The sequence below is a fragment of the Schistocerca serialis genome, chromosome 10 (genome assembly GCF_023864345.2).
Source record: "Schistocerca serialis cubense isolate TAMUIC-IGC-003099 chromosome 10, iqSchSeri2.2, whole genome shotgun sequence".
NCBI classification, from domain to species: domain Eukaryota; kingdom Metazoa; phylum Arthropoda; class Insecta; order Orthoptera; family Acrididae; genus Schistocerca; species Schistocerca serialis.
The window spans coordinates 186,209,954-186,235,362 of record NC_064647.1 but is presented as its reverse complement, the minus strand read 5'-3'; the positions used below and the strand labels follow the sequence as shown (position 1 = coordinate 186,235,362).

Below are 25,409 nucleotides of genomic sequence, written 5' to 3'. Positions count from 1 at the left end.
CACGTTCTGTTACAATGAACGCTGCCTAGCTTGATACACCCGGTTTGCAAAATTTACGTAATGAACAGACAAATTTTGGTAACGAAAATGAACAGAGTACTCAAAGTACGTCAGATTTATTTGATTCCGAGGTAGTGACACACAGTGCACATCCGATTGGCAAACCTTTTCAAGAATCACAGAATATCCAAATGGATACACAAAACGTGACAATTGCAGATACACCATCACACAGCACAGAGAATAGAGTTGCTAATTTTAGCTTGGATCAAATTATGGCATTGTTGCTACAAATTAATGAACATAATAAAAAACAAGACGAAAATTCCAAACAGTCGAAGAAAGAACGACAACTTCAAACAACTCAGTGAACAGAACAAACAACTTAATGAAAATTTCAAACAACTTAATGAAAAACATGACAACCTTAATGAAAAATTAGACAACTATTCCAGACAGCTTTGTGAGCAGATTACAGCCGTTGCCGGGCAGTTTCATGATACTAAGGAACAATTGCGTGAGGAAATTAAGGCTTGTGCTAGGAAAACTAGTGAAGAAATTAGATCTGTTGCTCAAGAATTAAGGGATACGCAAGCAGCTACAATAGAATCACTTAGAGACGAAATTAATGCAGTCGGTAAACAATGCTCTGAAAACGCAACACAGTTACGCGACGAGTTTAAATTAATGTCAGCAGAACTTTCACGCACACTGGATGCAAAGGTAGACGCGAAATTCGACCAACAGAACAGCCAAATTGACGAACGTTTTAGTCATCACCTGCAAAACAGTGAAACGCGCTTCCGTAAATTTATACAGGAACACAATAAAGTAAAGCGACAAGTCATGGAAACAATTACCGCACAGAGACAGGAAGATAAACGTAAATTGCTTACGAAAGCAAAAACATACGTAGACAACAATATTGCTGCAGTATCACACGAAATTAATACTATCAAACAGTTGAAGACCGAATTGCGTGATGAAATTTCCGATCTTAAAACTAAAACAGACACACACACAGTAGACTTTCAGACAGTGACCGACAGACTTTAACAATTAGAACTAATGCAGGATCCAGAAGTCATCAAAGCTGACGTTAAAAAATTGTACGAAACCACATGTAAAATACAAAAAAAAATTAATGCTTGTGACACTAAAAACGATGATCAGGTAAAAATACTGACTGAAAAATATGATGAATTGGTCAGTCGTATTGACATTATGGAAAGTAATAATGACAGCAAATCAGACGATACTTCACCGATTTCGTTTAATCAAACACCTGAAGTCCAAAATTTACAGCAGACGATCAATGAGATAGATTTGTCCAATAATACATTACGTAGAAAATTGTCAACTTTACAGCAAGAGGTGACAGAGATAAAAAATATTTCAGTTAATAACAAGTCACAGCATACGGCACATTCCGAACATTTCTCACACTCACACAGCCAGTATAATTTGGGTAATTTACAGAGAGTATGTGACTTAGATTCCGAACAGTCACAGACAAACAGATTCTTATGCAATCGTGAACCTGTTCACACATTCAGTGACGATAACGTTGACAATAAACATTTTCTATCAGTGAGAAAATTTAATGTATTTAAAAATGACAGAGCACAGGTACACGCTTTGAACTGGATATGGCAATTTGCTCTTGAATTTTCACTGCCATTACCTGTAATGCAGAAACTAGAATTAGCATGGATACAGCAATTTGCTTCTGAATTTTTGCCGCCATTGCCTGTAACGCAAAAGCTAAAATTTATTTGCAGCGCGTAATTGACCTCAGGGGATTCATTACACTTTAATGAATATGTGCCGTAGCATGCACAGGGCCCCGAGCCGTAGTAGTGCTGTTTCATCTTTAGTTTTCTGCACTGCTGCCTTTTCTTCTACTATCCTTTATATCTATCTGAATAGCTCTTTAACTATCGCTCTATCTAGGATTAAGAATGAGTAATGAAAACCCGATGTGAAAAATTTTACCGAAAGTGACAGTTCTCTTTAGACACTCCCGAAATGACAACTATCGCCGTAACTTTAATAACAAATAAAATTGTAATCATCAGTATGTGTAAAATTATCAGCAACAGGTACCACATTTTGGTAACAATAGAGGTTTTTTCCCAACAACAGCAACAAAACCAACCGGTTAGCATACCTAACCAACAACGTAATGTACAAGGTCAACCAAGCTTTAATGTTTCGCCGCGTACGCGTATAGCGTCGGCCCCAACAACAGCAATAAGGGAATCAGTACATACAGAAAACACACTACTTCAGTTCCTATCGCAATGCGCCGTATAGAAATGACTATCATGACAGACGTAAAAATAATGAGCACAATTTTCAGCGTACATTTAATAACAGTCGGTCTTATCAGCAGCAAGAACATCAGCAACAACATATTATCATGAATGAACCAGACAGTAGATATCATCCCGAACGTAATACGTCAGGAAGAAATAACAGAACAGTTCAAATAGTGGAAATGCCACAGCATCCTCCTGAAAATAATAGCACGTCAGATAGAATTTGACTAGATACAGTACAGGTTGCATATTCCAGTAACGCAAGCAATACTTTTGACACGCAGAATCTTGTTCACGAGAATGTTATTTGAAACATGCTTTGTTGAATGCACCACTTTTATCGCACCCAGATCTTACCAGAAATTTTTCCATTGCCACCGACAGTTTTAACACCGCTTTAGGTGTACATATTTTTCAGGAAATTGAAGAAGATGGTTGTACAACATCGCTTTTGCAAGTCGCATTCTGTCACCTGCTGAACGAAATTATTGTTACAGAACTTGAAACATTATGTGTTGTACGGGCTTTTACCAGATTTAGGCATTTTCTTTATGGAAGACACACTACCATTTGCACAGATCATAGAGCGATACAGTTTTTACTTTCGGGTAAATTTACACACGACAGAATAAGTAGATGGAAACTTTATTTGCAGGAATTTAATTTTTACAATTGTTCACATTCCCGGTACACAAAATATTGTAGCAGACGCACTATCCCGTTCTCTTAACAACATTCAGCAAGACATCGCAACCAACTTCTGCAAAGCAAATTTCAGCGTCATGTACATTCAACAAGTTGCATTTGAAAATTTCATTTCGTCGTCATTACAAGACATAGCACAAGAGCAGAGTAAAGACAACGTGTGGAAAGAAATTAAACACCTTTGGCAAGATGGGAATAATGTTACCATTAGAAACCATTACACCGTACGCAATGACATTCTGTTTCGCCGCTCTCATCCTGACAGCAATTGGTTATTATGTATTCCTGACGAACTTGTTAACAAATTAATCTGGTACACTCATTTAAGTTACGCACATTACGGAGCCAGAAAATGTTTTCTTATACTGAGACAGAACTGTTATTTTACCAACATGGAGAAACGTATACGACGAGTTTTAGCGTCATGTAAAATCTGCCAGAAAGCTAAATCAGACACGACTTCACATATTCCTCCATTACATCCCATTGTATCTGTTAAATTGAGACATATGGCCGCTGTAGACATTTTTGGTCCGATTCCCAGAACTAATAGAGGTTTTTGCTACATCTTTGTCGCTGTTGAACTCACTTCAAAATTTGTTACCTTCACTCCGTTACGCAAAGCTACTGCTAAAACTGTTTCGAAAGCATTTGTAAAACATTTTCTATTTTATGTAGGGCATGTGTTGAAAGTAATTTCCGACAATGGCTCACAGTTTCGATCTGCTATATGGACACGTATGTTTCGAGCTAGAAACATTTCTCCGATCTATATATCCAGGTACCATGCTTCTTCGAACCCTTGTGAACGATTAATGAAAGAAATTGGTAAACTATGTACAATATACTGCCATAAAAAACATATAGATTGGGACACATACATACTCCCATTCCAGGATGTAATTAAATCCATACCAAATGAATCATCTATGCTATCTCCGTCTGTTATACTGAAAAATGTTGAACCACCTAACAAAATTAAAGAATTAGTAACCTTTCCTACATCTCGTCGACTACGACACCATGAAGTAATTGACATTGCGCTGAACAGCATCAAACGTGCCGCAGAGCGCCGGAGAAGACAGCAAAAACAGGTTTGTACACGCCGTGACTTTCACATTGGACAGAAGATATTAGTACGTACACACTATTTATCCAACAGAGGAAAGAGTAGATGCAGTAAATTTGAGCTTCTATACGCAGGTCCATATCGGATTCGCAGCATTCCTCTCCCCAATGTAGTACACGTCGAAACTTTGACTTCTGAATAATGCATAAAAAATGCTTTGTATCTGGCCAATGAATGCCACTGATTACTGTAATGAGATGACTTATGATGGCAATGATTACTATAATTAGATGAATTATGTATAAATGCTATGCCAATAATTAACTCTTGCTTTGAATGATCACTTCTGAATAATGCATAAAAAATGCTTTGTAACTGGCCAATGAATGCCATGATTACTGTAATGAGATGACCTATGGTGCCAATGATTACTATAATTAGATGAATTATGTATAAATGCTATGCCAATAATTAACTCATTTTGAATGATGAATTCTGAATAATGCATAAAAAATGCTTTGTAGCTGGCCAATGAATGCCACTGATTACTGTAATGAGATGACCTATGTTGCCAATGATTACTATAATTAGATGAATTATGTATAAATGCTATGCCAATAATTAACTCATTTTGAATGATGAATTCTGAATAATGCATAAAAAATGCTTTGTAGCTGGCCAATGAATGCCACTGATTACTGTAATGAGATGACCTATGTTGCCAATGATTACTATAATTAGATGAATTATGTATAAATGCTATGCCAATAATTAACTCATTTTGAATGATGAATTCTGAATAATGCATAAAAAATGCTTTGTAGCTGGCCAATGAATGCCACTGATTACTGTAATGAGATGACCTATGTTGCCAATGATTACTATTATTAGATGAATTATGTATAAATGCTATGCCAATAATTAACTCATTTTGAATGATGACTTCTGATGGTTTGTAACTGGCCAATGAGTGCCAATGTTCTCTGTAAACAGATAATTTATGAACATTATTCTGTAATACTACATACATGGTACAGAAATGTTCAGTAACTGGGCGATGAGTGCCACCAATTACTCAAATCAGTTGTTACACTAGTGTAATTCTCAGTGAAGACTAGTATGTGACTTAATGTCCTTCACCTTCTGACCTAATCACCAGAAATTACTACAATATCCGTTTGTCCTGTCTTTCCTCATGATTAGGGAGCACTATATTTGGTATTTGCACTAATTCTACGTTGGTGGCTCTGAGCACTATCGGACTTAACTGCTGAGGTCATCAGTCCACTAGACCTTAGAACTACTTAAACCTAACTAACCTAAGGACGTCACACACATCCATGCCCGAGGCAGTATTCGAACCAGCGACGGTAGCGGCCGCGCGGTTCCAGACTGAAGCGCCTAGAACCTCTCGGCCAACCCGGCCGGCATTCTAAATGATATTGTGTTTAGTGGTATTTGGGGAGTTTTGTGATGTCGGTTGTTTTGGTCGTTTTGCGTGGTTTTGTATGGGGGTGGGTGTCTAAATTTGTTTATATTTAGTTTGCCCCCATCCATAAAACCCCTATTTCCCACGCTTGTCCCGTTAGTGTCATTAGGCTTTTTATGGAACGTGTGTGTGTTTGTTTTTCAATGTATTTTCGTCCTCATAACGTGTACGTAACGACTTTATATGCGCCATATTGGAATCGTGGTTTATGCTCGTTTCCGTCATATTTGTGACGTCATGGGACAAAGCAGACGGGCGGTATCGGACGCTTCCGTATTTCCCCCTCAACCGGAAAGTTTTGGATTGCCCCGCACAGTAGCGGCGCGCCTCAGAGCTACTCACGTGTGCTGGTCGGGAATGGGCAGCGTGCCGACGAACTCCCCGAAGACCCAGGGTGCGAAGAGGCGCGCGATGGTGATGTCGTGCCAGAGTACGTGCCGGTACGGATGGACCCACCACCGCTGGATCTGCCGGATCTGCACCTCTGGCGGCGTCAGGTCCTGGATCGTCGTGAACTCCGTGCCGCCCGCCATCACGATACCTGCAGGGGGACACCCGAAAAGTCCGTGCAAAGACCGAGAGATGGCACCACTGGAGCGTATCGAGGTCATGTTTAGTTAGTAGCATCTTTGGAAATAACGCACACCAAGTTTCAGCCATATTGGTCAATTTCTTTGTGTTTGGCGTTCGTGTCAATCAAGGTAGTCGAGTGATTGTCAAAAAATGGACGAAAAAGAATTTCATGTGGTGATTAAACATTACTTTATGAAAGGAAAAACGCCTCAGGAGACTAAAGAGAAGCTTGATAAAGATTACAGTGACCCTGCACCTTCGATTATAACAGTTTATAAGTAGTTTCAAAATTTTCGGACTGGCCATGTGGGCACCAGTGATGCTGAACGTTCTGGATGCCCTGTGGAGGTTACGACTCCAGAAATCATTGATAAAATCCATGATATTGTGACAGATGACAGAAGAGTTCAGGTGCGTGAGATTGCTAGTGCTGTGGCCATCTCGAATGAACGGGTACATAATGTTTTGCATAAACATTTGGACATGAGAAAGCTATCCGCAAGATGAGTTCCGCGATTGCTCACTCTTGACCAAAAACGGAATCGTGTGAAGTGTTGCAAGGATGGTTTGCAGCTGTTCAGGAAGAATCCACAGGACTTTAAGCGTCGTTTCATCACTGTGGATGAAACATGGATTCATTACTATACTCCTGAGACCAAACAACAATCTAAACAATGGGTTACCAAGGGAGAATCTGCACCAAAAAAGGCGAAGACCATTCCTTCGGCCGGAAAGGTTATGGCGACTGTCTTTTGGGATTCGCAAGGGATAATCCTCATCAAACATCTGGAAAAGGGTAAAACTATTACAGGTGCATATTATTAATCGTTATTGGACCGCTTGAAAACCGAGCTGCAAGAAAAACGCGGGCGATTGAACCGCAAAACGTCCTTTTCCATCACGACAATGCAGCAGTACACACCTCAGCAGTTGTGGACGCAAAATAGGATTCCAACTCGTTTCACCCCCCCCCCCCCCCACCCCCCATTCTCCAGACTTGACTCCCTCGGACTACTATTTGTTCCCCAATTTGAAGAAATGGCTGGCGGGACTAAGATTTTACTCAAACGAGGAGGTGATTGCAGCTCCTAATAGCTATTTTGCAGACTTGTACAATTCCTATTATTCAGAAGGGAGCAACAAATTAGAACAGTTTTGGATGAAGTGTGTAAGTCTAAAAGGAGAGTATGTCGAAAAATAAAAAAAGGTTTACCCCAAACACGTAAGTAGTTTTTATTTCTGCACGTATCTTTCAAACGCCCCTCTAACTGAAGAACCCAACCAAATGTTACACCACGAACAAGTCGTCAACTCACACAATGCGGGCTCTCATGGGTGGTATTTGCGCAATTCCTGATACCTGTTTTATTGGCATCAGGCCGTGGCCTGACGCATAATTCTCTAGTTTTCGACACCATTTCTCGGGAGAAGCAGCGGTCTGGCTAAAAATGCTTAAATATGGACACAGACAGTTTCGACTGCAAAAACATTTATCTCCGTCGTAACCAGTTTCAGTCAGTTTTTTACTCTCCTCAGACCCTCCTACTGAAATATGAATATAGAATGGATTTAGAGGGATGTCTGATAGTAGTTGTAACATACAAAATAGATGTCATATAACAGATATTAAAAAGGTGAAATTATACCTGTGATGGTAGGCGGTGGTGGTGAATGGAGCAGGTGTTGTAACTCCACGAACGTCAGCTACTAAGAGGGGCTTTTCCTTTTTTTTTCTAAAAAAAAAAAGAGTGTGGTGCTGACTCCAGCGTCATCGACGTGCCGATTTTGCTGCTTGTGTAGGGTGTAGGGTAAATGGTACATTTCTTCATTTATTAATCATATAAATGTAGTAAATGCGGAAACGTCTGCTATGGCGACGTCGTTACCAATTGTACCTTATTGTACGCTGGTAAAGCCATGCTAGACGTGATTATGATGTGTACATGCTGTATCGAAGACGACAAAACAAGTGATACGTGATCCTGAAGTGTCCTAATGAAGCAGCAGAAGAAGAAGAATTACTCATATAAAACAGGTCTTGCGCTCATATTTTGGTCCTTACACCAGCTTTGATGGTAGGCATACCTCACTGAAGGGGATATACTGCTTCACAGAGTGGTGAGGGAACGCCAGTTGACATAAATGTGAAGTACAGACCCTGGCAACCGACACTTGTGCCAGCTCTCTCGTTGGAATGTTCCTATCATCTGCAACTGCCGAGTTGTGCCGCGTAAGTTGTCGATTCTGTCAAACATTTTCTGTACTTTGTCTTTGATTTTTTGCTGCAGGTACTTTTCCTGCACTGCGTCGTGCAGGCCAATTGTGTGTGTGTGTGTGTGTGTGTGTGTGTGTGTGTGTGTGTGTGTGTGTGTGTGTGCGCGCGCTCTTGTTTGTGCGTGTGCGTGTGTGTGTGTGTATCCTCCAGCGGGCTCCCAGTGCTAAAGATTGACACCTGTTTTTTGTCATCTGAAGTGATCTGAAATTCGTTGTATACGTCATTCCCCAAGACGGGGAACCATACACCAATGTAGGTTTGACTGTTGCTTTGTAAAGTCATATCTTCATGCCGGTGTTCAGGTGAGTGCTCTTGAAGAAAGGTACCAATGGTAGAGGCACGCATAGTTCCGCTTTGTTCTTCTCTCCCACTTGGAGTGAGAAGAGAGCTTTCTATCCAAACAGACCCCTATCACTATTGAGGACAATGGGATAGGCTGAGCATTGATTGTGACCCTCATATTCAGGAATGGCTTCTGTTATGTTAAAAATATAGCCACCCTCTTCATCGGGTTGAGAGTGATTTTGTTCATCAAAGCCATCAGGCCCATTTGTCACTGCATCCGTATGATGAGGTGGCCCAGCTTTCTCCCAGTGGTTAGCAAGGGCGTGTCATCGGCGTAGAGGCTGACTGATACACGAGGTACAGCCAGTACATCATTTACATACGTGTCAAACAGTTTGAGAGACATGATACTGTGGTGTCACCGCCAGACACCACACTTGCTAGGTGGTAGCTTTAAATCGGCCGCGGTCCATTAGTACATGTCGGACCCGCGTGTCGCCACCGTCAGTGATCGCAGACCGAGCGCCACCACACGGCAGGTCTCGAGAGACGTACTAGCACTCGCCCCAGTTGTACGGACGACTTTGCTAGCGATGGTTCACTGACGATGGTTCAAATGGCTCTGAGCACTATGGGACTTAACATCTATGGTCATCAGTCCCCTAGAACGTAGAACTACTTAAACCTAACTAACCTAGGGACAGCACACAACACCCAGCCATCACGAGGCAGAGAAAATCCATGACCCCGCCGGGAATCGAACCCGGGAACCCGGGCGTGGGAAGCGAGAACGCTACCGCACGACCACGAGATGCGGGCAACACTGACGAAGCCTCGTTTATTTGCAGAGAAGATAGTTAGAATAGCCTTCAGCTAAGTCAATGGCTACGACCTAGCAAGGCGCCATAGCAATTGATAGTTATCGTATGAAGCATGTCTCATCAAGAACGATGTATACAAATGATGGATTAAAGTTAAGTATTCCAGAAGCTACGTACTTTTCTTTATAGCATTCATTACGTATCCTGTTTCAGACCTCACGCCATCCTGCGTGAGTTTAAGTGCGTGCCTTTCGGTTACCCGTCACTGTGGACTGGCTGTCTTGTCAGTCCACAACAGATACAACATACAAGATACCCGACCACCACCAATTTCTTACCAGAGTTTTTGCCTGCAGTTCTAACGTAGAGCTGCCGCTCTTGAATTGTTTTTACATAACAATCTGATAACGGCGTGTCCTGGTGAAGCTTGAGGATGATATTGTCTCCCCATACTTTATCATACGCTTTTACCATATCTAAAACAACTCCAATTGTCATCTTGCGTTTATTGAAGTTGTCCTGTATGGCTTCAGTAAATATAGTACAGCTGCCACACCTAGCGGAAATGCGCTATTTTTCTGATCGGGAGGCATAGTGTACCACTGTACTTACATGCATCCAGACGTCCCCACCCACATATTCCACATTTGTGAGCGAGTGCTCTGTTTTCTGCATGTCTGTATGGGCATGTGTCATAGATGGCGCTCAGGACCTGGTCCTCCCGCCGGTGCACCCAACTTCAAACACAGAGCACATGTTCGGATACGAGTATAACACGTGGTTGGACCACCTCTGAACATCGATCTGGATATATAGTGTGCAGCAGAATCACACTTGAACGCTAACTCGGATGTGGTATATTGTGGATCTGCATCCAAACATAGCTCTGTACATTGTGTGTGGCGGAATCACCTTCAGACCCTGTCCCAGACATGGCATATTGTGGATCTGCAGCCCAACATCACTCCAGATATAACGTGCACTGGACCCACACTTGAATGCCAACTTGGGTCTACTGCCAGTTCTGGGAACCATCCGTGACATATGCATATACACAGATATACAGAAAACAGAGCACATGCTCAGCAAATGTCGAATATGTGGGGTGGAGATGTCTGGATTCATTCGAGTACAGTACTATACTATGCCTCCCAATCAGAAAAATAGCGCATTTGCGCTAGTTGTTGGCAGCTGTACTACATTTAAAAGCAATTTTAGAACACAGAACGAGAGGTTATTCATGAGCGTATGGATGGAACTGACAGAATTGCGAAAAATGACGGGAAAATGCGTATAAATTCAGGGAATATACACCAAAATGTGGGGAAATCGAGGAAGTGCTTGCATGTCTTCTGGTTGGCACAGAATAATTTGTACATTGGAACAAGTATGTGACAGCAACAGGAATCCTAGAAAACGTCGACGTGGAAGCATAGGGAACTAGGGAAACAGTCACTTTTTTTCCATTGAGGCAGCATTCTACTGTATGTCTATTGAGATAACAGTGATACACGCGAGTTGACTACTGTATTTGACGCTTTTCAGGAAGACAGAGAACCATCTGCCTCTAAACTTACATGCATCGGCGTTAAAGGATAACAGAGAGTGGATGGGGTGATCGATTGAGATGGAGCTGTAACGAGGTACAATTTAATGACAGACCGATGATGCATTCTAGAGAGGAAAATGTTCCTGCAGGTCTTTTGACCATTTTTTCCGCTGTTCTGTCAGGATGCATCAGGCATGTGACAATCGGTGTTCGACTCATATACTACCATGTGTTCTGTATGTGAATTACAGCACTGTCTACTCACAATCGTTAATGTAAAATCTCCCAGTCATCAGAGGACTTCCATCTCACGTGTGATGAAACGTAACCATCCTGTTGCGACACTTTCCTCTAAACAAACGAAGATTTATGCGATGTTCTCCACCCTCCTGTCATATCTGTGTCAAATCGAGACTTCAGTTTCAGCTAAGATGATTCTAAGTTAGCGATACATATTTGTGAGACACTGCATTCCCCATGTATACATCTGCTTGACGGATGTGCTATTTACAGAGTTAGTCGCAGCATGACTTGTAATTTCACATGTTGGACACTGCTGCTATGCATTTATCTGTTTCCTTGTAAGAGGTATTCTCTGTTACTAACGATCATTTTATATAGGATTGATGTGGGCATAGTATACTTTCTGAGCCCTGATCGGATGTGAACAGTGGACGCTATACATATCTGTATATCTATACACATATCTGTATATATACATATCTGTATGTATCTGTATATCTATATCATATATTGTGCATGTATCACACAGAGCCAATGTTTTAAGGAAATAGTTTTTTCATTTTACAGTTTGTTACCATAGTTTATCGTAGAGAAACTTGCAAGACATATGTGTGTCATACGCTGAAGTTATATTACTTGCATTGAAATAGTAACAGCACTACATTCCACATGACTGATAGATCGGAAACTCCAGCGATCTAACATTATAGCCTGTTTTAAGTGCAGAACTGTGTAGCCTTAGGAATGTGTTTGTTTATGTTCTCTCTTACCAGTACCCTCCTGGTACTGATCCCAGACACCAGAAAAATACTTTAAAATTGACAGCGTAGTTAATTTACATAAAATGCTTCAAACTCCATTCGTGTGGGGCTCCATCACGCATAAAAACCACCTGCTTCTTGTTCTACTTAACCATGTGCTATTATGTCACAACACCTTAAAATCTGTTACTATACACCGATAATGCATGCTAATGGGCGCATCTGGAGAAATCTTGTGCACTTGGATGGGTGAGGACACAGCAAGCTGCATTCATTCACGAGACGTGGAATGTAGCGGTATACTTCTGGTCGGCTGCAGATTAAATCGGTAATGGTGTTGCACTGTGGGTTGGTCAAAGACAGTGAGAGGGTGTCTTTCAGTCTCTAATTTTATCCTAAGACAGCGAGAATGCTCTGTGACTCCCATTTGCATAGAGATAGATCATAAATTAAGCACTATACTCGAAGTGCTAGAAATATGTAGAGCACTGTCTGGTATACTTCAATGATGTTTGAGAATTAACAATGCTTGGATGTACTGCACAGTCATCTATCTACATTCGCAATGATACTCGCAAAGTAGAGAATGGGCGGTTTAGCAATGATACTGAAATTGGGGAACATGCTGTCGCATCATTGGCCGGTGTTGAAATTACTGTAATATTGCTAAAATTGTTTGCACTATCAACTGTGTTATTATTACAGTTCATCGACGGCGTCTTTTCCCTCCCATCCGTCCACTGATATGGTGTTGGTCATCACATAATGACTGACTGACATCGTTTGTTTCAGATAGAGAAAGAGTTTTGGTGGAGGGATGGCTAGCACCGAAACAGTGATTGCGTACATGGCTGCAGCATGAGGAATCAGTCGAAACGTAATGCAGGGCTATCAGCTATTCCGTCACTGTGACAGATGAGTTTAAATGTAGAGGTCGTAATCACTTTCTGACAGCAGTTTGGAAACGCTCCACAACGCCGCCAAATTTTTCCAGTGTTCTTATGTTGTAACAGTTTTTATTTAAAATCATCCAGTTTTTGTAGTGTGTTATCGCAGCAGCAGTAACAACATGATTTACACTGTGCTACGTCTAGTTTTCTGTGAGAAGCAATGAATCTGAACATGTTATTGCCAGTTTAGAACCTGACACAGACTTCGAAGTGGTGGCAGAAAACACAGAATGTATGGCAGTGTACAAAGCAAATAACAGCAGAAAAAAAAACAATGTTTCAAACCGTGAGGCAGGGTCAAAGGAAGCATCTCTTGCGACTTACAGTATAGTTTGTAGGATACGGTCATCCTCCTACAGACACGCCATGCCACTTTACACAGGTCTGTGCAATGGATCAATACCTGTACATTTAACAGGATTCACATGTGCTCGATGCCGGCATGCAGACTGTATTTGTTTTTGATATATGAGAGGAGAGAGATGCAGTAAAAATCTTATTTAGTTCTCAATTGGATGAAGTCAGAGGAGCTTTTATAGTTCGTAATTTTTCCCTGATGGGTGGTACAGAATAATGACGACAGCATGTTGTGGTGATAGACGTGAATGGGCCCTGAGGGACACGAATCTGCTTAGGACAGCAGTACCTGCACGTAGTTTGGGGACGCACCATAATGCTCGTCCTTCTCCCAGTTCCTGTACTGTCTTTTCTATTACCTCGTGTTGCAGGAGCAGGCTTCGTTTGGCACTGACCTCACACATTGTACACTGTTGGCGGAAGGACAATTTGTTCCCACTTCCACGGAATGGTCAAAACACGGCCCTGTCGCATAAACTCAGCAGGCTTGCGCAAGCTGCTTGAGCAAGCATACACAAATTTCTGGCGCCCACACATGGTTCAAGAGTGCTTGTACAAGCATTTCTTTGTTTATCAGAAAAAGTAGAGCTCAGACGACGATGCGCTAGCTTTAGTAACATTTTTGGTTATGTTGCGAAAAAAAATTTAAGATAAAATGTGATATGAGGAATGAGCAATGGTTAAATAAACAAAAAGATTACTGCCGTATTAATTATTCATGGTAGATACGCTATGGAAACTATCTCACACTACTGTCGATTTTTCTTCTCTCTTTCTCCATGAAATATTGTATTCTTTGACCTGACCTACAATAAAGTACAAACTCTTGCACTACCCATCCTATTCTTGGTACAAACGACCAAGCTTATACACGCTAGAACGCTTGCACAAGCGTGCATAATCGAAATTCGATCAACCGTCAAGCTGGAACCTGATTTTCACTCTGCAGCGGAGTGTGCGCTGATATGAAACTTCCTGGCAGATTAAAACTGTGTGCCGGACCGAGACTCGAACTCGGGATCTTTGCCTTTCGTAGGCAAGTGCTCTACCAACTGAGCGATCCAAGCACGACTCACGCCCCGTCCTCACAGCTTTACTTCTGCCAGTACCTCGTCTCCTACCTTCCAAACTTTACATAAGCTCTCCTGCGAACCTTGCAGAACTAGCACTCCTGAAAGAAAGGATATTGCGGAGACATGGCTTAGCCACAGCCTGGGGGATGTTTCCAGAATGAGATTTTCACTCTGCAGCGGAGTGTGCGCTGATATGAAACTTCCTGACAGATTAAAACTGTGTGCTGGACCGAGACTCGAACTCGGGACCTTTGCCTTTCGCGGGCAAGTGCTCTACCACCTGAGCTATCCAAGCACGACACACGCCCCGTCCTCACAGCTTTACTTCTGCCAGTACCTCGTCTCCTACGTTCCAAACTTTAAAGAAGCTCTCCTGGTAGAGCACTTGCCCGCGAAAGGCAAAGGTCCCGAGTTCGAGTCTCGGTCCGGCGATAGTTATAATCTGCGAGGAAGTTTCAACCATCAAGCTGCTTGTACAACCCTGGTGCTAGCGCATATTTTTTGTACACTCTCTCAAGCGTGCTTGGGCGTGTACACTTGCACAAGCGCGCTTACGAAGTATGCGGTACGTGTGGGTCCTCCTTGAGATGATTAGAGACCAAGTAACATACGTCAGAAAATTTAAAGATAATATCTCTGGAAATAATACGCTTGAGTAATTTTCTATAGGTTAGATCGAAATAACCACCATTATGCAAACCTACACCCTTTCGATGTGGTCAGATCAGAATAATCACTGAAACACAATAAAAATATTAATGGAACTTACATTAGTATCTGTTTATCACTGCCAATACTGTTAAAGATAGACAGACATCACTCTTACATAGACCTTGGACTACGCTACATGCCAGTCCGACAACATAATCAGTTTTCCGACTTTCATATTCGTTGGCTTCGCAAACTCACAACCAGACTGTTGCCTCCCAACCTAACCTAGGCCTCGGGCTACGCTACAGCTCATTCTGTCACCACAACCAATTTTTCTGCTTTCACATTCGTTGGCTTCGTCAATTCACAACCAGACTTGCCTTCCAACCTATCCCATGCCTTGGGCTACGCTATATGTCAGTCTGTCGACGCAACCGGCTGTTTTGCTATCTCGTTTGTCGGCTTCGCCAACCCACAGTCAGAATGTCGCATTCCCACCTAATCTAGGCAAAGCTGGCCTAAAGGTTATAACAAAAACACCAATATGCTGTAACAGTCAGAGTCATCTACACAACACATGTAATTCATTTCTCATCTCAACCAAATTTCACTATTGTGTAAGATCTGCTTCCCATCAGAATGACTCAAAACAAAAATATCCGTAATTTAGACATAAGGCGTAATAACTTTAACATCAAAACGACAAACTGCTTACATATGTCGATAGCAGGAACGCCAAAATGCAGCAGAAGTAGATAATTAACAATGGGCCGTCCATAAAACGTGAATTATTCGTACCAGTCCATCACCAACACCAACATTCCACATTCAACAACGAATTATTTATAATATTTCACTATAGAAAGTGCTGTATGCAAGATTAACAAAACGGCAATATACTGTAATAGCAGAAACGGAAGATCGGGCGTCTACACAACGTATGTAATTTGTCTCTCGTTGGAACATACCTTCGCTATTGTATACAAATTACTTACTATCAGACTTTCACATAACAAATTTCCGTAATTTAGACGTCTCAGCAACGTTTGCTGCTACACAAAAACCGCGAAACTGTCTATATACATCGGTAACAGAAACCCCATATGCAGCAGGGGTAGAAAATTAATAATGGGCCGTCCATAAGGCGTCAATTATTTGCAGCAGTCCGTCACCAACAGAATATTCCACAATGAATTATTAATAATATTTCACCACAGAATGTGCTTTATATATGAATAACAGAAACAGTAACCCACTATAACAGCACAAGCGGAAGAACAGCCCGCCTGTACCATGTTTGTAATTCGTCTCTCATCGGAACAAAAATTCACCCTTGTACACAAATTACTTGCCATCCTACTTTCACGTAACAAATTTCCGTAAGTTAGAGAGACCCAGTTATGGTCGCTGCAACATAAAAAAACGCCAACTGCTTAAAATAGATACATCCATAATGGAAACGCCAAATGCAGCGTAAGTAAAAAATTAATAAAAGGTCACCCATAGAACGTGAATAATTCATTGCTGACTGTCACCAATACAACAATCCCCATTTAAGGAAAAAATCATTAGTAATATTTCATCATACAAACTGATAGCTATATCAATAATAAAACATCAATATGCTGCAATAGTGAAAATTAAACAAAGAACCGTCTAAACGACGCGAATATTTCTTGTGCATTCGTCACCACAAGTGAAATATCATATTCTGATCTTTATTTACACCTTAAACGTAGCTGTCCGACCAAAAACGAATATGTAAAGATACCGCAAGTCATTCGTATTTTATCGTTTTCTGGCTATCTAATTAGCTTTATCAAAGCTTTTCTCCAATTGGTTGGAACCAATGATACAAGCACAGGCGTTTCCAACATTTACATTATACCAAGAGCAGCGCGTGAACGCTCCATAGTAAATTTTAGCCCAGATTGCTGCAACGAGCGTTTACAGCGTCCCAAGGGGTAGTCACATCGAAGCAAAATGACCCTTGACACTTTAATGCGAAACTTGAAGCTGTTTGCTTCAAAATGACACATCCACCGATTCTGTATATTATCTCTAAAAATTGTTATATTATTCCAAAGCTCTAAAGTCCTTTTTGACTCCCCTGCGCCACGCGGTCTGGGGCGTCTTGTCACGGTCCGAGCGGCTTCCCCCGTCGGAGGTTCGAATCTTCCCTCGGGCATGGTGTGTGTGTCGTCCTTAGCATAAATTAGAATAAGTATTGTGTAAGCTTAGGGGCCGATGACCTCAGCAGCGGCACTTAGGCAGTTTAGGGGGTACATGCGCTGATCACGAGAAAAGTACCTATTTTTGAAGAAACCGCGTATTTCTGAAGATATAAGCATATACCGGATGATCAAAAAGTCAGTATAAATTTGAAAACTGAATAAATCACGGAATAATGTAGATATAGAGGAACAAATTGACACACATGCTTGGAATGACATGCGGTTTTATTAGAACCAAAAGAATACAAAAGTTCAAAAAATGTCCGACAGATGGCGCTTCATCTGATCAGAATAGCAATAATTAGCATAACAAAGTAAGACAAAGCAAAGATGATGTTTTTTACAGGAAATGCTCAATATGTCCATCATTCCTCAACAATAGCTGTAGTCGAGGAATATTGTTGTGAACAGCACTGTAAAGCATGTCTGGAGTTATGGTGAGGCATTGGCGTCGGATGTTGTCTTTCAGCATCCCTAGAGATGTCGGACGATCACGATACACTTGCGACTTCAGGTAACCCAAAAGCCAATAATCAAGAGATCTTTCACGCGTCTAGCAATATGGGGTGGAGCGCCATCGTGCATAAACATCTTACGTTCCAGCAGCTGTTTAAGAGCCATGCTGGGGATGATGCGGTTCTGTAACAAATGGCTCTGAGCACTACGGGACTTAACTGCTGTGGTCATCAGTCCCCTAGAACTACTTAAACCTAACTAACCTAAGGACACCACACACATCCATGCCTGAGGCAGGATTCGAACCTGCGACCGTAGCGGTCGCGCGGTTCCAGACTGTAGCACCTAGAACCGCTTGGCCATCGCGGCCGGCGATTCTGTAACATATCGGCATACCTCTCACCCGTCACGGTAACAGTTACAAAACCAGAATCACGCATTTCCTCGAAGAAAAAAGGTCCGATAACAGTAGATGTGGTAAATCCAACCCATACCGTGACTTTCTCGTCGTGCAGTGGAGTTTCCACGACAGTTCTAGGATTTTCGGTAGCCTAAATTCTGCAATTGTGGGCGTTGACAGACTCTCGGAGAGTGAAATGAGCTTCGTCGGTCCACATCACGTTACGCAACCAATCGTCATCTTCCACCATCTTTTGAAACGCCCACACCACAAATGCCCTCCGCTTCACTAAATCGTCAGGTAGCAGTTCATGATGCCGATGGATTTTGTACGGATAGCATCGGAGGGTACGCCTAAGTGCCAACCAAACAGTAGTGTACGGAATGCCGGTGCGACGTGCGACTGACTGCACGAGCGCTGACTTCCCCGTGCATAGACGAACACGCTACGGTCTCCATTTCTTAGTGAAGTGTCTCAGCAGCATTACGCCTTGTGCTCGGTCGGTCACTACGGGGTCTATCGTCTAAACAACCCGTGGCTTCGAACTTCGAAATCATTCTCGCTACAGCTACATTTGTCAACGGACTTTTACTCGTTCGAATCACCTTCCTATGGCGATAGGATCGTAACGCTGAACTAGCACATTCTCGATTCTGATAATACAGCTTCACTAAAAGCGCCTTTTCAGGTAACGTCAACATGCTACGACTGCTGGCGCATCTGATTCTCTCTCTCATTACAGCTCATTTTATACACGATTGTCATGCGCAGTCACTGACGTTTTGCTGTTCAACGCCATCTGTCGGACATTTTGTGAACTTTGTTTCTTTTTTGGTTCTAATAAAACCCCATGTCATTCCAAGCATGTGTGTCAATTTTTACCCCTCTATCTACATTATTCCGTGGTTTATTAAGTTTTCAAATTTATACTGACTTTTTGATCACCCGGTATTTCTTCACATAGGTAATGCTTACAGTTTCATACATCCTAACCATGATAGCTATCGTTGGCTTTAGATATTGTTGCATATGGTATATGTCCCTGTTGCTCACAGTTATGTAACTTGATCAGTGCGCCCAACAAGCTATATTTTTCTGCTGGGGCTGTCTGTTTTGAAGTATCGTATATTACTGTGTGTGCCAAAATGGCGAGAAATTTTCCAGATTTGAGTGACTTTGTAATGGAAGATTTATACCATGTTACGGAGAACACCCAAAGCTCTATACAATGGGCTAGGCAACAAGGTCTTTTGAAGAACGATATGGTGTGTGAAAATGGGAATTGTGTTGGATACAACGAGATGAAGCTGGAGAAAACTACAGGGAAAGATGGCAAAATTTGGCGCTGCTCCGTTGGCAGGGACGGTAGAAAGAAATGCTCAATCAGGAAAATGTAATTTTTTGCTGGCAGTCATTTAGATATTTCTAAAATTTTGCGACTGTCTTACACGTGGGCTTTCGAACTCGATAAGCAAAAGTTTTTAATGAGGGAGCTCAAAATTGGCAGTGAGCACACTGTGGTCGATTGGTGCCAATTTTGTAGCGATATTTGCCATGAATATTTCTTAATTGAGCTAATAGTTTTGGGCGGCCCTGGCCATACTGTTGAAATAGACAAGAGCTTTATGGCTGCTGTACCACGATGTCATGCTACCCATTTGCTGCCAATTTTACAACAGTATGTTTGCCTGGAACCACAGTAGTTTCTGATTTGTGGCAAGCTTACAACACCATAGGTAACTAGGGCTACAATCATCTGACTGTGATCACTCGCTTTATTTTGTCGATCCCTTTAAAAACGCAACCACAAATCACGTGGAGTCAGTCTGGCAAAACGCTAAAGAAAAAAATAAAAGGCGTTTTAGAACTCACCGTGCTATGCTGAATAACTACCTGGCGGAATTTCTCTGGCGTCAACGTTTTGGGGAAAATCCATTCCACAATTTTATTGAGCATGTTCGAAAAATCTATCCCAATGCTGCAACTTAACTTTATCTAATATGTGATTCGAGCTTTAATGTATATCTGTGCAAAATAAACAAATATGATTATTTGAGAAAATTTTGTTATTAATTCCATATATTCTGCAAAAAAAAGTTTTTGAAATTCCGTGCATGCACATGCAATACATCATTTTTGATAAAAAAAATTTTGAGACAGTTAATTGATATTTTTTTGCATCCATATGAAAATAAGTACTTTTTTGGTGACGAGCGCATCAGATATGAGTGTAACACACAATTTTTCAAGTAAATAATTTTTGGTAGCTTCCAAGAATGATTGGCTATCGAAGATGGAGGCCTCCAAACGATACGAGGTGCGGCTAGAAAAAAACTGGACTGATGCTGGAAAAAACATTTATTTACAATTATTTACAATTTCATGTTATCTCCTTCAATGTACTCTCCTCCTCGGTCTCTACACCGCTCCATACGAATTTTCCACTGTTCATAGCGATGCTGCAGATCATTTTCGGTAAGTCCATACATTACTTCCGTCGCTTTTTCTTTTACTGCTTCAACAGTCTCAAATCTAGTTCCTTTCAAAGCTGACTTGAGTTTAGGGAAAAGAAAAAAGTCACAGGGGGCCAAATCAGGTGAGTAGGGTGGATGATCTAAGATGGGAATGTTGTGTTTTGCCAAAAACGTCTTCACTGACAACGCACTGTGAGCTGGGGCATTGTCTTGGTGAAGGATTCATGACTTTTTTCTCCACAAATCGTTCCGTTTTCTCCGTACTCGCTCATGTAGGGTAGCCAGGACGCTAATGTAGTAATGCTGATTCACTGTTTGTCCCTCTGGTACCCAATCAATGTGCACAATCCCTTTGATGTCAAAAATAACAATCATCATTGCCTTGAATTTCGATTTTGACATTCGTGCTTTTTTTTGTCGTGGAGAACCAGGAGTTTTCCAATGCATCGATTGGCGTTTAGTTTCGGGATCGTAAGTAAAAAACCACGATTCATCGCAAGTAATAACATTTTGTAAGAAGGTGGGATCACTTTCAATGTTTTCCAGGATGTCAGAACAAATCATTCTTCGGCGTTCCTTCTGTTCAATTGTGAGACACTTTGGAACCATTTTTGAACACACTTTGTTCATGTTGAAGCTTTCATGAAGAATCTGCCTAACACTTTCCTTGTCAACTCCTGTTAACTCAGACACTGCTCTGATTGTTAAACGGCGATCTTGTCGAACAAGTTTACCGATTTTGTCAATGTTTGCATCAGTTTTTGCTGACAATGGTCTGCCAGTGCGAGTGTCATCACTGGTGTCTTCGCGGCCATCTTTAAATCGTTTAAACCACTCAAACACTTGTGTTCGCGATAAACAATCATCGCCGTACACTTGTTGTAACATTACAAACGTTTCACTTGCAGATTTTCCTAGTTTGAAACAAAATTTGATGTTAACACGCTGTTCTTTCTGTACACTCAACATTTTCCGACGCACAGACAAAACGTCAACTACTTAAAACAGACGCCACGGGCAGACTGAGTGCAGGAGGCAGATGAAACTCGAGCAGTAGGCGGAGCGAGAGTCACGTGACAGGCCACGCGACTTTCAGCCTTATTGCATTCGTTTTATTGTTTCACCAGTACTAGTCCGGTTTTTTTTCTAGCCACACCTCGTACATATCGAACGTGCGATAGTAAATCGATTATGGAAGTCTCGTGGCGCGCGTTACTAGTATATTTCAAGTTGTCACTACAGCAACGACAAAAGAAAAGCGTTAGAGAAGCATTTCTAAATTCAAAGGAGATGAGTTACCTTAGTCGTCGTCGGTGTTCGTCTTGTGACAGTCCGCGTGATGTGTAAGCTACAGGGGCAATTGCTTTTTTCCCGTACCCAGGGTAAACTCTGCCAATACCGCGCAGGAATATCGGCAGAGTGTCGCATGCGTCGACTTTCCCCTGCAAACGCAAGTCGCGAAAGCATAGGTGCTGGAACAAGTACAGTTCGTCCCTCTGTCCTGGACTCCCTTCTCTTTTTATAGTAGACTTGACAGACTTTCACAGCCGTTCTATATTCTGAGTATCGACACTGGCGTCATCTGAAGAGACGAACTCCACAGAGTGGTTCACGAATTCGTTGTCGAACCCTTCAGCTTTGAGAGTCCAGTACGACTGAAACCCGTCTGTGATGACTTTTGTTCCAGGCAGTATGAAATGTTTTATGAGACCCCTAAAGTCACCTTGTCTCGGAACAACGAAACACTTGCGGGATTCCCTTTCTAGCCCACCAAAAACCTAAATATGATCTACTTCACTTTTATAAGATCATCCTCTTTGATTCTTTCGTCTAGCAATATGAGATTCGTCTACTTCTACTGTTTTATTCGGTCCACCAATTGGCACACTGTCATTTGTCACTATCACGTAGCACACTTATTGGAAAAACCCGAAGTAGTCACAGACGGTATTTGCCGATAACTCAGTTTCTGATGCTGTGGCTTGCAACGTGTAATCTCGAATCCAGCACGACACAAGAATTACGCTCGTCTGAATCGATAATTTGCAGGAGTGGAACCACGTGTTTCTCCTGCTGCTGGTTTGCTTTCCGCTAAGTCCGCAATGAAATTGCAACGGAATTTCAGTGTCCACCCTCCTCTTACGAAGTTTCACAGACTTCGCAGCACCACAGTCAACACAGTCCCTCCCTTCCTCGTCCGGCAGAAGTTCATATTTCCGGCAAAAAGTCAAACATTTTTCTGTGCTGGATAGGCATGGAATTAGAGTTTTCCATGTGAGGCATTCCGCAGAAGAATCGTGAGAAGCAGCAGACATTACTCTCGCTATCAATAGAAACAGTGTCGATTTCCCAATGGAATCACAAACAATTACGGCGGGAATGCAATGTACACGAACTGAAGAAACAACGCAAAACTGATAAAAATAACGATCACAAATAATTGATGATAACGCGCGCCACGTTCGATATGTATCGTTTGGGGCCCTCCAACTTCGATAGGCAATCATTCTTGGAAATTACCTAATTTTTTGTATTCCGTGCATATTTATGCAATCTTGAGAAATACGCGTTTCCTTCAAAAATAGGTACTTTTCTCGTGATCAGTGCATGTACCCCCTAAACTGCATAAGTGCCGCAGCAGTATGGTCCCATAAGACCTTACCACAAATTTCCAAAAAACTCACCCTGCCCATAATTTTTTTTTTAAAAAAAAAGTCGAAAACTGTTTCCGTTCAGTCGACTTTATGTTAGTGGCGTTGCGTTGCGTGGTACTCACCGTCGTCCGGCCTGGCGTCGGTGCACATCCTGGTGAGCAGCACGAACCTGCGGTCTACGATGGTGGAGGAGCATGCGCGGCCGAAGACGGCGGCGAACGCGGCGTAAGGGTACATGCCGCGGTCGGCCAGTGTGCCCTTGTAGATGCGCGCCTCCGGCCGATCGGGGAACCTCTCTGCGCGGCGCCGTATCAGCCGCAGCGCCTCGGCTCCCTTCGCCAGCAGCTCGGGGTCGCTCTCGGCCGACGCCGGCGCGTGAGCACACGCCGCAAACAGCGCCAGCGCTACCAACATCCACCGCCGCATATCACTCGCTACGCGCTGTTAGCTACACTGCCACACTTCGCGTGTGCTGCAACAGCTTCGGAACTGTTCTCCCACTCCTCAACTCGCCCAAAACACGTTCTCCACATGCGTTCTTCCACCACAGAGCATCGTCAACTAACTGAAGAACACGCACTCCAGCTGGTTTGTGCGCGTGATTCCTTTCCCAAGAGGCGTAATTCGATTGTTTCTGCGCTGCGGAAGTACAGCGAGACAAATGACGTCCGGGACCGCACAAACACGCCATAGATGATACACACCGCAACTAACGTCACTGTAATGAAACCGTAGTTACACACCAACAAACTCCCGATTTTTTAAAGCATCAAACTATAGCGGGCAGTCTAAAGAAAATGAGACATAGGGGAAAATAGTAAGTAAATTGTTTATTATTTCAAAAGTAATCACCGTAACCGTTAATACATTTATCGCACTTTGACACAACACTGTCAATTCCCTGCGTCAATTCTAGTGTCTGGGTCAATTCTAGTAACGGACTTTGTTTAATGGCGACTCGAGTTTGAGCATAGTTTAATAAAACGGTCGCGACGCTCTGTCTCGTTTTTGTTATTCAGTGCGATAGCAGCGCGCCAGGCGGCAGCAAGTGACACTTCTGAACACAATATTGGATGAGCGCGAATACTATCGTTTACATTAATTTGTAACATAATTCTTACAATACGGAGCGTATATAGTGCCATAAAAATTGGCAATAACTAAAAATTGGCGCTACATTTGTCATTCTTTAGTTTCCTAAGGACTCTGGACGTTACGAAACGCTATGTTACGGGACAATTTATTTACTATTTATAATCTGCAGATGTTTACTGAAGAATGTCGTTTCACTTTAGTAATAAAAAATTGCTAGTAAGCAGGAGAAGACGTAAAATTCGTAGAAAGTCGTCGTATACGAGGTCCGTTCAAAAAACTCCGGAACATTCGTTATTTCTGGCCGTGCGGTTCTAGGCACTACAATCTGGAACCGCGCGACCGCTACGGTCGCAAGTTCGAATCCTGCCTCGGGCATGGATGTGTGTGATGTCCTTCGGTTAGTTAGGTTTAAGTAGTTCTAAGTTCTATGGAACTGATGACCTCAGAAGTTAAGTCCCATAGTGCTGAGAGCCATTCGTGATTTCACGCCAATGGTGTGTTGGAGCGAAATGCAGCTGTGTTTAATGTGCAACTACTGGAAGTTTCATTGTTGTATGTTTGTTAGTTATTGCTCTTGAGTAGAACGTTCTGTCGCACAGTTTGTGAATTTCGAGATGGCAGAGTTAGAGAAGCAATGCGTCTACATTAAATTTTGCGTGCAATTCAAGATAAGCTTTACAGAGACACACCAAATGATGCAGGAAGCCTACGGTGAGGAGTTCTTAAGCCGTACTCGGTGTTACGAATGATTCACACGATTTAAAAATGTGCGTTTTCATATTTTAGCAGCGCAGTGACTGTTCCATAAAATTTAGGGCGTGCAGCCGCATAAATTCGACTTCTTCTTCTGACATTTCGGCTGAATACCGTCCAGCCATCTTCAGAGTGAGTCGAGATGCCTCGGCGGGACGGTATTCAGCCGAAATATTAGAAGAAGAAGTCGAATTTATGCAGCTGCACGCTCGAAATTTTAT

The 25,409-nt window shown here is 42.2% G+C and overlaps 1 protein-coding gene across 1 annotated transcript in view; it reads right to left on the bottom strand.

Annotated features, from left to right (window-relative positions):
- Window positions 1–23,588, bottom strand: part of LOC126425263 (uncharacterized) — a 131,457-nt gene extending 107,869 nt beyond the window's left edge. Inside the window, exons 1-2 of the mRNA XM_050088233.1 lie at window positions 23,463–23,588; window positions 5,927–6,125 (exon numbers count right to left, since the gene is read on the bottom strand). Coding sequence (XP_049944190.1) covers window positions 5,927–6,125; window positions 23,463–23,577 — 314 coding nt within the window. The 5' untranslated portion in view covers window positions 23,578–23,588. The remainder of the gene's footprint in view (window positions 1–5,926; window positions 6,126–23,462) is intronic.
- Window positions 23,589–25,409: the final 1,821 nt, after the last annotated feature.